The 13,561-nt window shown below is 19.4% G+C and overlaps 2 protein-coding genes across 10 annotated transcripts in view; one reads left to right on the top strand and one right to left on the bottom strand.

The window, feature by feature from the left end:
• Window positions 1-372: 372 nt before the first annotated feature.
• Window positions 373-3,396, top strand: Uvop (ultraviolet-sensitive opsin). The gene is given in 5 exon segments (NM_001011605.1): window positions 373-629; window positions 798-1,013; window positions 1,503-1,884; window positions 2,413-2,597; window positions 3,003-3,396. Coding segments are annotated over 5 exon segments (1,116 nt in total). The 5' UTR covers window positions 373-405; the 3' UTR covers window positions 3,112-3,396.
• A 4,658-nt stretch (window positions 3,397-8,054) lies between these two features.
• LOC410060 (potassium voltage-gated channel protein Shab) overlaps window positions 8,055-13,561 on the bottom strand; it is a 71,670-nt gene continuing 66,163 nt past the window's right edge. For 3 of the 9 annotated variants that reach the window (XM_026443517.1, XM_026443518.1, XM_026443516.1), the window contains exons 10-12: window positions 13,092-13,296; window positions 11,133-11,501; window positions 8,056-8,486 (exon numbers count right to left, since the gene is read on the bottom strand). In XM_026443517.1, coding sequence (XP_026299302.1) covers window positions 8,245-8,486; window positions 11,133-11,501; window positions 13,092-13,296 — 816 coding nt within the window. In that variant the 3' untranslated portion in view covers window positions 8,056-8,244. Of the gene's footprint in view, window positions 8,487-11,132; window positions 11,502-13,091; window positions 13,297-13,561 lie in introns of all 9 variants that reach the window. The other 6 variants (XM_026443520.1, XM_026443523.1, XM_026443521.1 and 3 more) reach the window with 3 other exon arrangements.

Genomic DNA, 13,561 nt, shown 5'->3' with positions numbered 1-13,561 from the left:
GAAATAATTTTTAATTATAAAACTTTAATTATAAATAAATATATTATATTGAAGTAAATATTTCTATATTTTTATTTATTTATTAGCTAATGTTTTAATAAATATTATATGTTTTAAAAAATGAAATATGAAATAAATAATATATCAAATTCAAAGGAACATTCTTGATTAAATCGAAATTTCTATGATTTTGAAAAAAATTCTGACTATTATCGTGATTAACTTTTATGACGTTGACGCACGTTCTTGCTGACCTAGAATAACTAGAGGATGATCCTCGGCTGATCCTCATACGAAGCCAACAAAGCTAGTGGATTAAGGTTTCGTTGATTCAAGGTGGTAGAAGGAATGGTATAAAACAGCCAACTGTATCAAGGAGAGGGGCTGGCAAACGGAGTTATCGAGATGTCCAACGACAGTATTCATTGGGAAGCGAGATATTTACCTGCAGGACCACCACGTTTGCTAGGATGGAATGTTCCCGCTGAAGAATTAATTCATATACCGGAACATTGGCTGGTTTATCCCGAGCCGAACCCTTCTCTTCATTATTTATTGGCCCTTTTATATATCCTTTTTACTTTTCTTGCTTTACTCGGAAATGGTTTAGTAATATGGATCTTTTGCGCGTAAGTTATTTTCTTTATTAAAATATTCATTACTTTAATATTATTTTTGCTGTACTATTTCTTTTTATTCTTAATATATCATAAAATATTGAAATTTTATTTTTATCATTATAAAAATATAAATTAAATTAATTCTTATCATATTTAATTTTTTATCATTTTTCCAAGTGCTAAATCATTAAGGACTCCTTCAAATATGTTTGTTGTGAATCTGGCAATTTGTGACTTCTTTATGATGATCAAGACACCTATTTTTATATACAATTCCTTTAATACTGGTTTTGCTTTGGGAAACTTAGGATGTCAAATATTTGCAGTTATTGGTTCTTTAACTGGAATCGGTGCTGCGATTACAAATGCAGCTATAGCATACGATAGATATAGGTATGAAATTTTATTTTATTTTTAAATAAGAAAAATTATAAATAAATAAATTTATCGAAATAATTAATTCTATCGTAAAAATTAATCATATAATTTATTTCAAGATATTATTAAATATTATTAAATATTAATAATATTATTAAATATAGATATGAGATAAATTGTTGAATTTATAAACTTCAAATTTTAATTTTTTAATTTTTATAAAAATTTGATTTTATATAAAAGAAAAAGAAAAATTTAAAGTTGACTAATTTATAGAATATATTATAATAATACTATATAATAATATTTTTACGACAATATTATTGTCAAATTTTACAATATTCTAATTCAATAATAAATAAAAATAGATTTTATCTAGTGTATTTTCTATAATATAATATATATATCTTTTCAATATGAAAAAGATTTTCTATAATCTTCATTCTATGATCTTCATAAAACTTGTCTTCATTTATAAAATAAGTTTAATATATTCTATTTCAGTACAATAGCAAGACCATTGGATGGCAAATTATCGCGTGGACAAGTAATTTTATTTATCGTATTAATCTGGACTTATACCATACCATGGGCACTAATGCCTGTGATGGGAGTATGGGGACGTTTTGTACCAGAAGGCTTTCTTACCAGTTGTTCTTTCGATTATCTGACTGACACTAATGAAATACGAATTTTTGTTGCTACTATATTTACTTTCTCCTATTGCATTCCAATGATACTTATAATCTATTACTATAGTCAAATTGTCAGTCATGTCGTAAATCATGAGAAAGCACTTCGAGAACAGGCAAAGAAAATGAACGTCGACAGTTTACGAAGTAATGCGAATACAAGTTCTCAAAGTGCTGAAATTCGTATAGCAAAGGTATTTATTATTATGTTTTCAATCAAATTATAATTATTTTTTTTTATTTTATCAATTATATCAATTTTTGTCACAATTTTATTAATATTAATATTAATCGAATATCATTACTGTGATAATTTAATAAAATAATGCTTAAATATCAAGCTTTTTGTTTTAAATTTCTAATATTTTTATAAATAATGGAAACGAAATTCGAATCATATAATGTAATTATTTTATAATTGTAATTGATTTATAATATAATATTAATATCAATATTAAATATATAAATATTTTATTACAATTAAGAAAACAATGCTCAATCTTGTACTTTAAAATAAAATCTTTTTTATTTATTTTTTTTATTTATTTTCTATTGCTATCGATCTTCTTGTTTAAAATAAAAAATATATATTATTATTTATATTTAATAATGCACTTATTTAGCTATTTTTAAAGAACTAACTATTTTTAGATCTGTAACTATTATCTATATTAATTATATTTTTTGACATTTATCATTAATATTTTTGTGTTTATTCGAAGGCTGCCATCACAATTTGCTTCTTATATGTTCTTTCATGGACTCCATATGGCGTGATGTCAATGATTGGTGCATTTGGTAATAAAGCACTTTTAACACCTGGTGTTACAATGATACCTGCATGTACATGTAAAGCTGTTGCTTGTTTGGATCCATATGTATATGCTATAAGTCATCCCAAATATAGGTAAATTTGTATAATCAATTGTAAAATGTTTTTGAATATGTTAAGAATATATATTAAGAAGTTAAAATTATTTCTAATTTATTTCTATTATAATATTTATAATTTTTTTTAAATAAAATTATAATATATATATTATATCTTATATTATTATATATAAGATATAATAAAATATATGATATAATGTTTGTATATCTTTTAATAAGTATTATTTTTGATACATTCTTTTATAATTTATTATTTAAAATTTTTTTTCATGTTTTTTAATATTTTTATTGATAGAATTTAATGAATAAATTTTAATCATAATTTTGATATTTTATTATTATATTATGTATAAGAATAAATTTCTAGAAATTTTTAATTTATGAAAAAAATGACATAAAATATACGTAACTATTTAAATAGATTAGAACTACAGAAACGACTACCATGGCTAGAATTACAAGAAAAACCAATATCTGATTCGACAAGCACTACAACTGAGACAGTAAATACACCACCGGCCTCGAGCTAAATTTTAATTGAAACTGTTTTTCGAAAACAAAGAATAGGATTGTGTTCGGCTTTTGTTCGACTATTTTATTTTCATTCCATTAAAAATATGCAGTTCTTGTATAGTGAAAATAATAAAGCAATTTTCTGGCATTATGTACTTCGATAATTTTCCTGAATGTAATTTGCATATATATAATTATTTGTATTATTAATAATTTGCATGTACATAAATATTATATAAATATTTACTATATATTTTACTATATATTTTTTCGCAAAAGAAAATAAAAATAATAAACTAAAATAGTTTAATTTAATATTCATACCTTGTGATATATGTGAACATTAATTTGGCGAACCAACATGATCATTAATTTTTTTTTCATTTCAGTCATTGCTAATCATAGCTAAAGTATATCTTATAATGTTTTTTTAAGTATTTTTTTTTAAGTATATCTTATAATTGTATTATATATATTATATTAATATATTGTTTTTCTAAAATTGTTTTATATAATATATATTATTTTTCTAAAACTCTTTCTAAAACTTATATTAAAGGCATGAAGAATAAATGTAAAATAATGGAAAAAAATTTTATTAAATATTTTTGAAAAAATAATCAGCGATTTTTTTTTCTAATTTTTTTTTCTAATTTTTTTTTCATTTTTATATATTATTTTTTAATTTTTATTTTTATATTATTTATTATATTTCATTGTTTTATTACTGATATATTGTATGACTGTAATATTATTGTATTGTATTTATATATTGTAAAAAAGATTTTATATGAAAATTATATAATAAAGCATATTTAACAAAATATTTTATTCTTTAATAACAGAAAATCTAAAAAAAGATTTAACAATTTTTTTTGATAATAAATAATTTAAATGAAAAAAATTTGATTTTTTATTTATAAATTGAAATTCAAATATGTATTAATTAAATCAATATATTCATTAATTGCAAGCAATATATGCTTGCGAGATTTATGATTTATTTATTTGAAGTAGTTCTTTGCACAGAAATTTTTTTCCATTATTTTCAATTACTCCTACTAAGCCTAAACAAAGAAATTAGAATGATGTTGCTTGGTACGACATTGTTTTTAATTAATTGACATTCATTAATTATATATTTTTGAAATAGCTTGATTAGAGCGTAATCCTAATGTTAACCAAATTCCTCAGTTTGAGAAATTTTCCTCTAACTTGGGAATATCGCAAATCAAGATACTAAGTGCGATTATTTATCTATGTAGTTATTATTATATATTATTATGTCCCATCAAAAAACCGTGATCCTTTTATTGGAAGGGATTCAGAAAGACATGAATCCTTATCAAAAAATAAAACAAAAGAAATTTAATTAATAAATCTAATCTAATCTTATGGTAAACATGTCGGATAGGATAAATAGTTTTCTTTATATTACGCATTATGTATTGTCCATCGGAGACGATTATTTATTGTTAGAAATATAATGAAAGATCCAGACCTCATATAGATATACTGCATATACTAATTGTATATAATCTTATCGTTACAAACACTAGCATTTTATACAAACATTTATCTCAATCGAAAGATCATTCAACACATATACACGCATTTAATGAGTTTGTATCCAACATTATTATGAATACATTAATAATATGTATATAGATTAATAAATATAAATATGTGAATATATATTATTAATATATAAAAATATGTATAAGTATAAAAAATGCTGCAATGAAGAACCAAAATTGGCAAATTACAACTTTATTCATTTGTTATTACATATTATAGTTACAATTCTAGGTCTTAAAAATTCGAAAATAAAAAAAATTTATGTGAACAATAGAATAAATTAGATTAACTTATGTTTGTAATAAATTGATATTATGATAAAAAATTTTTTATATAACTATATTGCATAATTGAAAATTGTATTGTATATATATATATATGTATATTATGTAATTAATATTTTTAATTTTTTTTTAATTAAATAAACATTTTAATTTCGAACATCTTTATGTCGAATTATACTTTGAGGCGTAGATGAAAATTGTTATCGATATAAAAAGAATCCTTAAATTTTTATATTAATTGGATTTTTATATAATTTGTCGATTATTTGATGAAAAAGTGGATAAAAAATTATTTTACATTGTTCAGTTTTATGTATATCAATTATCAAAGCGGTACGCCTCGATCATTAGACTTATTCCATTAAATTAAGATCAATATGAAATATTTGAAACATGAAATTAATGAAAAAATATCTTTTTTTATATTGTTATATATGTATATTCAAGATTTATTGCGCAGTAATTTAAGTTTTTTTTTAATATCTTAAATATTAGTAATCTAAAATTTATTTGATGCCTTTCTATGATATAGTTTTTTTTTGTACTATGTCGTTACTAATTTTTCTAAGACAATTAGAATAAATAATAAATCATTTTTCCATATATTTTTCTAGGAACTTTCTACTTCCGATTATATTAATTCACAGAAGACATTGATTTATTCAAAAACTCTAAGCAATTACAAGATATCGAGATTTAACTTTGAATAATAAGTATAAAAAAAGATATTGATAACTTTTAAAAAAATGAAAAATTTTTTAAAATTAATGACATTTTAATAAATAATAAATATATTCATATTTGATATAAAAAAAATTACAATCAAAATTATTTATATTATTTTTTAAAAAAAATTTTTATATTGAGAAATGCATTTAATATTAATTAAAAGTATAATAAAAAATATTCGGCATAAGGCGTGAATTTCAAACTATTAGCATAACAAAACATCTCTAAATAGACGCATGTATGGGAAATATTAATCTTTTTTTTCTTCATTAATTTGCAATTGTAATAGCTATATATTTTTTTATATCTATGATAACAATAGAAATGCCACTAGAGATATGTATTTTATTGACGTCTTGTTTAAAAATATAGAAGAGAACGTCTTTGTTTTGTTTGACAAATTACAGCAAAATTTAAATTATAAAGAAACCTTTTATGTGTTCTTTTCGATTAAAATAAAAAAAACCGATCACATTTAAGGAAAAAAGAGATGATCGAATTTTTTGAGCACGCATTGCAATTATATTTGCGCGTTAAATCTTTTTATTCTCTTTATATATATCATTTTTTTTTTTTTTTTTTGCGAAAATAATAAATTAACAATTATTTCGTCGTATTTAACGCAATTGTGTAAAAGTTTCATGAAAAACATAATTGTTACCGCGATAAGTAGACATCGGTACTTCATCGGATATAACATAAATAATACTTGCGCTTTGGTTATTTTCTATATGAGCATATTAATATGTTTTATCATTTTTTAATTTAATATCTATAACATTCAAGAAGTACACTTTTTTTTCAACTTTTAAAAATGATCGAACTAAATTCATGATCATACATATAAGCGCTTTTAGTTTCACTGCGAATTTGCTATTTATATAAAATAATATAGAAAAAGATGATTAGATAAATATAATTCTTCGAAAATGAAGTTTCGTATTTAAAATTAAATGAAAAGAAATTATACTTTTACATCAATTTTAATATAAATAATTTATTACAGGATTCTAATAATTCTGTTTTGTATATTACTTTTCATGGTATTATTGAACTTATATTTCTTATAATTATATAAAATTTAAATTATACTATATAATAAGAAATATTAATGCATAATTTTGTAATTCTATTTTTTTTAATAGATTAAGAGTTTTACGTTCTATATATTATTTAAAAATCTTTTAGTTCATAAAATTTAAAAATAAATTCATTTATATACTACTATATACTGTTTTCTAAAATATAGTATACAACAGAATCAATAGAACAACCCGTAAATATTTTTAATTTATAATAATTAATTTATATATGTCTATATATATAACATGTTTTGAATTAATTTATTTAAAATTTATTTAAAATATTTGAAATATAAATAAGAATAATATTAATTGTTTAAATTGTATTATTCTTATTTTTATTTATTCGTATTTTAAAAAATTAATTAAATAAAATAAAAATAAAAAGAATTAGAAATTTAAAAAGGGCAGTTATCATTGAGTTTTTTCATAATCTATTATATATCTCGTTCCCACACTTTTTCAAGTACTTATATGTTTATATATATGTTTTGATTTCAACGAGGCATGTGTCATTTCGCGTGTCTAATAACTCCTTACAACAATATTATTATATCTAATTGTACATAAGACACTCAGCAGACGAACGAACATTTGTATAATTTCGAACAATACATTAGTAAAATTTATTCGAAAGTTTGTTTTAAAAACCGACAGATTTCTCAATTATTTATAGATTAAGATTGCGTGTTTTCATTATGCTATTTAATGCATATAGTATTCGCGTGACACGCAAAGCTGTTCTAATTTAATGAAATTAGGCGGAAGAAGAAAATAACAGAGTTATATGATTATTTAGATTAGAATATATCTCATGAAATTCTCTTTTTTTCAGCGAACAGGAAAAAGCATATTGCCTAAAAATTTGTTGTTGTATTTGCTATCATTATTATTATTATTAATTTCTATTATTATTAGAATTATTATTATTATTATTTATATTATTTTTGAATCTGTTTTTTTAAAACTTTGATTAACACTTGTTAACATTTTTTAACACTTGTTTTTATTTTATTTTTATTATTTTATATATGTATTTTTATTATTTTATTTTTATGTATTATTATATTTTCCTTAATATTATATCTTAATTTTTTTTTTAGAACACTATCTTTGTAATTTTTCAAGCGTATGTATTCTTTATAATTTTTTTCCATTTTTTTTTCGAAAATATGTATTTTTTTTTGTGCATTCATCAATCTTTATTTTAATATTATCGAACGTATATCATTCTTTTTAAAAATTATCGTATATTCCCATATATATATTTACATGACAGATCGAATTGATGTATTAACAATATATCATTATATCTGAAATGTAAAGTTTAATTATTACAGAAAAAAAGAAATATTAATGTATGATCATAAAGGATTTCAGAAGTTAATTTCTAAAAAAAAAAATATTAAAGTATGATCGCAGAGTGTTTTGTATCTATATATACGCAATATAGATACTATGCTAAAAGAATATTACGCTATGATGAGAAATGATGTTCTTGAGGAAGACAATTTGTATCGGTGCCTTTGCAATTATGGCTACTCATCTTGATTTTTCGTTTATCCTCGATGTTTAATTTTTTTACTTTATGAGCTCGTAATGAACATATCAACATTGTTTGACTATCCTTCGAAGATTCCTCCATTTTTATTCGCGATTTCTTTCGTTCCTCTTTGTTTTTATTCTCTGTCATTACTTCATCTTGCGTGTGCTTCTCTACTAAAAATTTATTAAAAATTAAATTATTGAAATAAATTAAAACGCTGATAAGTGTATTTATATTTTTAAAAAATGATAAATAATAAATAAAAATAACATAAAATCTTTTATTTCAAAATAAATTTAAAAATATAGGAAATATAAATAAAATAATTTTGTATATATATATATATAATTGTATATTATATAAACTTATATATTAAAATTTTTAGGAATACATTTTTATTTGAAATATAATTTTTTAAAATTTAGAAAAATATTTAAAAATTATGATTATACTGTATATGTACATTATATATAATAATTTTTGAAATGCATAAAATTTTATGAAAAAGAATACTGGAAATAATTAATGTTAAAGTATTAAAGTTATACCAAATATATAAATATTTAATTTATATACACGAATATAAAATATGTAAATATTTAAATACATAAATTATTAAACAAATGATAAATAATCAATTTAAATAATTAATTTTTTGAAAAAATATTAACTACAAGATAATATATTTATTATAAAAATTTGATTGCTAGTGAAATTTACTTAATAATTAATAGATTTTTCATAATATCTATTAGATTAAGTAAATTAGTCTTAAATTAATATTCTGTGTTCTCTGATTAATTATTTATATTATTTAGGATTTAATATTTAGGATAAGTAATAGATTTTTTAGAAGAAACAGTGTTAAATCAGATAATTTTTATATACATACGTATACATATGTACATGTATACATACATATATAAAAATAAAAAATTTATTCTGAAAAGGATTTGATTTCTCTTAACTATTTTTCATATTTCTAAATCTATTAATGATGAAATTCAAAATATCTTGCTTTTGTATTTCTTTCAAAATTTGGATTTATAATAAATTTATCAAATGATTATCAATCACTAAAGTTTTATTAAGAAAAAAATCAATCGAGCCGAATAAGCATGATAAAATTGTGCCTAAATTAAATTGAATTTGATAATTATTAAAATATATATTTTATGAGTATTGTAGAATAGTAGAATATTATTTTTTATAATTTTATATCCAGTAGAACGATAATATTTTTTATAATATAATTTGATAATAATTTTTAATATTATATCATTATAATCAAATACAATATTTGTTAATTTTCTTAATCATAATGATAATCTATAAATAACATTTTATGCAACATTCCAAATATTGATAGCGTCGATATTTCCATCTTAATAAATATTTTCATTACCAATGAATTATATGAATAATTGATAACAAAAATACAAGAAACTTGAGAATACAACAAACTTTGAATAGAATCATTATATCGAATTGTGTAACATTTAACGCTTTTTCAAAGTTTAATAAAAATCGTATTAATAGTAATATCATTATATTTTAAATAATTCTTTTTAAAAATTTTCTTAAATATTCATATATTATATTCATGTATATAAAAAAAATTAATATATTTTTCTATTCTACAAAAGTATTGTTAGAGTAAATTTTATAATAATAATAATATTTTTATTTTATAATTATAATATTATTCATATAATATTTTAAAAATATTTATATTTTAAATTATATATTTATATATATTTATATATATAAATAATTTATATTATATATATTTATAGTGAAGAAAAATTTATTTATTCTAATTCTTATATTTGAATAATATATTTGAATAAATTGATAATGAATCACTAAATCCCAGAGATATATAAAAATATAGAAGTAAATAAGTACATATATATTAAAGAAAGAGCAAGTACATTTTTTGAATATTATCTAAATATTTTTAAACAATTTACGTAAATTTATAAATTACGTAATTTTCAAAACCTACGTAAATTTAAATTTCAATAAATCTAGTACAAATTAGAAATTAAAAATTGATTTAGATTTTAAAAATATATGTTTTTAATGTATGTTTTCTCAATTTGTTAGAATTATAAATATTTGAATCTAACTTAGATATGTAATATTATATGTCCTTAAAAATATTCACTTTTTTTCTTATTTCAACAGTAAATGAAAATGAATTTTAGAAAAAAATATATTTAAACCTATGATACCGATATTTTTTGATAAATTTTTGCGTAATGATAAGGCTTGAAATATCGAAACTATAAAAATTAAAGATTTATATATGTGGTTTATCTTAAATCAATTAGATACAAAATATTGAATACAACTAACGAATATTTTATTAGTTCACTAAATAATAAAATAAATAAATAAATAAATCTAAGAAATAAATAAATAAATAAATCTAAAAAATAAATAAATAAATAAATCTAAAAAATAAATAAATAAATAAATCTATGTTAAATAAATTAATTTAATCAAAATATTATTTCAAAAAAAACCTTAAAAAATAATTTTAAAATAATATTATTTTTAAACTATTTTGAAATATTCAAGTTTGATATTAAATAATATAATTAAAAAATCAACTTCTTAGTGGATTTTTTCAAGCGACTAATTATGATATTCTCTTAAAGAATGAAAGTATAAAAAGATATAAAAGATATAAAAGATATCTTATATATAAATATTTATAATAGACAAATAAATTTATAACACAATTTCATATAATTAATTTTTTAGTATTTACTTCAACGAATTATAAAAAGGCTACAAAAAGAGTTAAGTACCTTCGAGAACCTCGTCGAATATTGATCTCTTTATCTTTGAAACACAATTTTTTTCTTCGCTTTGATTCATCTTGGACATTAATGAGGAAACAGATTGTTTCATCCTTGTTCCGTTTATATTGATGAAAACATCACAGGTGCTCGTTTCATTATCGCATATACTTATGGTCGAAGCATTATCCGTGATAAGTTTCTCTGTATCTGAATCTCCGATATTGTTATAATAATTATTGCTGCTTTCAGATTTCTTCAGAATTGACTTGGATACTCGGTGCCTATCTATGAAAGGCACACCCTCGCTATCTATCGAATCAACGGATAGGGAAAGTTTGCTCTCAGTGTTCGTTTCTGAAATTTGCCTTCGATGACCTGCATATATAGTAGACATTTCCAAGTATTGCGTTGACCCAGAATATAAAGAAAATCGATAAAAGGATAAATTGATAAATATATATAATGATAATAATATATAATAATATATAATAATAAATTGACTCAAATATATATAATGTGATTCAGCCATTGAACATATTGTGAATAGATATAAGAAAGATATATTTAATATAGATATATTTATATTAAAAAGTATATACTTAGTAGAATAAAATAATATTTTTTTAAAAATATATTATATTTATTAATTATATTTAAATATTACATTAAATAATTAAAATATTAAATATTATTTAAATAATTGGAAAATATTTAAATAAATAAAATAATTATTAATTTTATTTATTTAATGAAAGAAAAGAATTGGAATTTATTGTAATTTTTTAATTTAAAATTTTAAAAATTAAAAAATTAAAAATTTAAAATTAATAATTATTATTAAAATTATAATTATTATAATCTTTCATTGATTCTAGGAAGTTAAATAATATATTATTATTTTTATTTATATTTGAATAAAAATTTGATTTTTCTTGAAATTATTTAATTATTTAAATATCGAATAAAATAATTTTTTGTTTTATTTATAAAAATTTTTTGAAATTATTTCTCAAATATTTTTTAATATTATAATATGTGAAAAATATAAAAAATAATAATATGAAAAAAATTTCTTTAAAATTAATTACACTGATATAAATCATAAAATAACTTGATTTTATAGCTTATAATTTATGTAATATACAAAGTATATTATTTATTGTTTTACTTAAAATATTAAAATATTAAATTAAAAAAAATGAATTAAAATGTTAGTTTTAATTATGCATTAATGCAACTATTATTTTTTATTTTTATATTAAATATAATTATTTTTTAAATATTATCATTTTTTTTACATTAAATATAAAATAATTCTTAGATATACATATAGAATAACATATAATTTGGATGGAATATTTTTTTAACATAAAACAAATAAAGATGATATATATTTTTATGTTTGATAAAAATATTATATATAATATATATTTATTTCAAATTAAAAAGTTAAAAGTTTAAAAAAAAAGAATTTTATTTTGAATATTTATTTAAATAGATATTATTAAAAATATTTAAAAAATTATAAGGATTAAATATGAATTTATTAAAATTATTACAAATTAATTATGAAGAAATAAAATATACATATAACTAATTATAAATATATACATAAAAATAATAAAATGATATGTATAAATTATACATATGATTTTATTTGTATATTTATATACAAATTATTATTATTTTTTTCTCTAATAATTAAATCTTGTTGTTGATAGTAAAGTATCAATTACCAAATTAATCTCAATACATTCAATAAAAAAAACAAGAAAAATATTTTTTTAAAGAAATATATGATATTTGTTATATTATATTATCAAGATATATTAATATATCTTCTATTTATATATTATCAATTAATCAGATCAATTAATATATCGAAAATGTGTAATCATTATAAATTATATATTATACACATATCACTTTATAGTGATATATAAAATATATCACTATATTACTTACCCGTGTAATGTCTAGGTCCAATGTTAGAGCCAAATAAATGATGATTTATTATTCTTGTTGCCGAGGCTAGACTGTTATTGCTCGTAAATGGCTTGCCACCTCGTAATCCTCCATAATAATTGTTCTCTGTGGTCTCCTTTTTTGTGATATTACGAGTCACGATGCTATCCTGATCGGTGATAAATTGCGCACGAGGTCTTACGCTCTGTAATCACCCGTGCCGAATAACTAATACACTATATAATGCAAACTAATTTATTTGTTAGTATAAACATGTATACACACATTTCAATTTTTTCTTGATAAATATTCGTTGAAAGTGATCAATATTAAACAATAAACTGAATTTTATGATAAAAAAAAAATATCTACAAGAAAAATTATTCTATGATTAATTAAAATTATTCTTCTTTGATCCTGAATTGAAAAATTGAGATGAAAAAGCTGGATGAATAGATTTTTTATTTTGT

Source organism: Apis mellifera, linkage group LG10 (assembly GCF_003254395.2).
Source record: "Apis mellifera strain DH4 linkage group LG10, Amel_HAv3.1, whole genome shotgun sequence".
NCBI lineage: Eukaryota > Metazoa > Arthropoda > Insecta > Hymenoptera > Apidae > Apis > Apis mellifera.
This window is presented reverse-complemented; position numbering and strand designations above follow the sequence as displayed.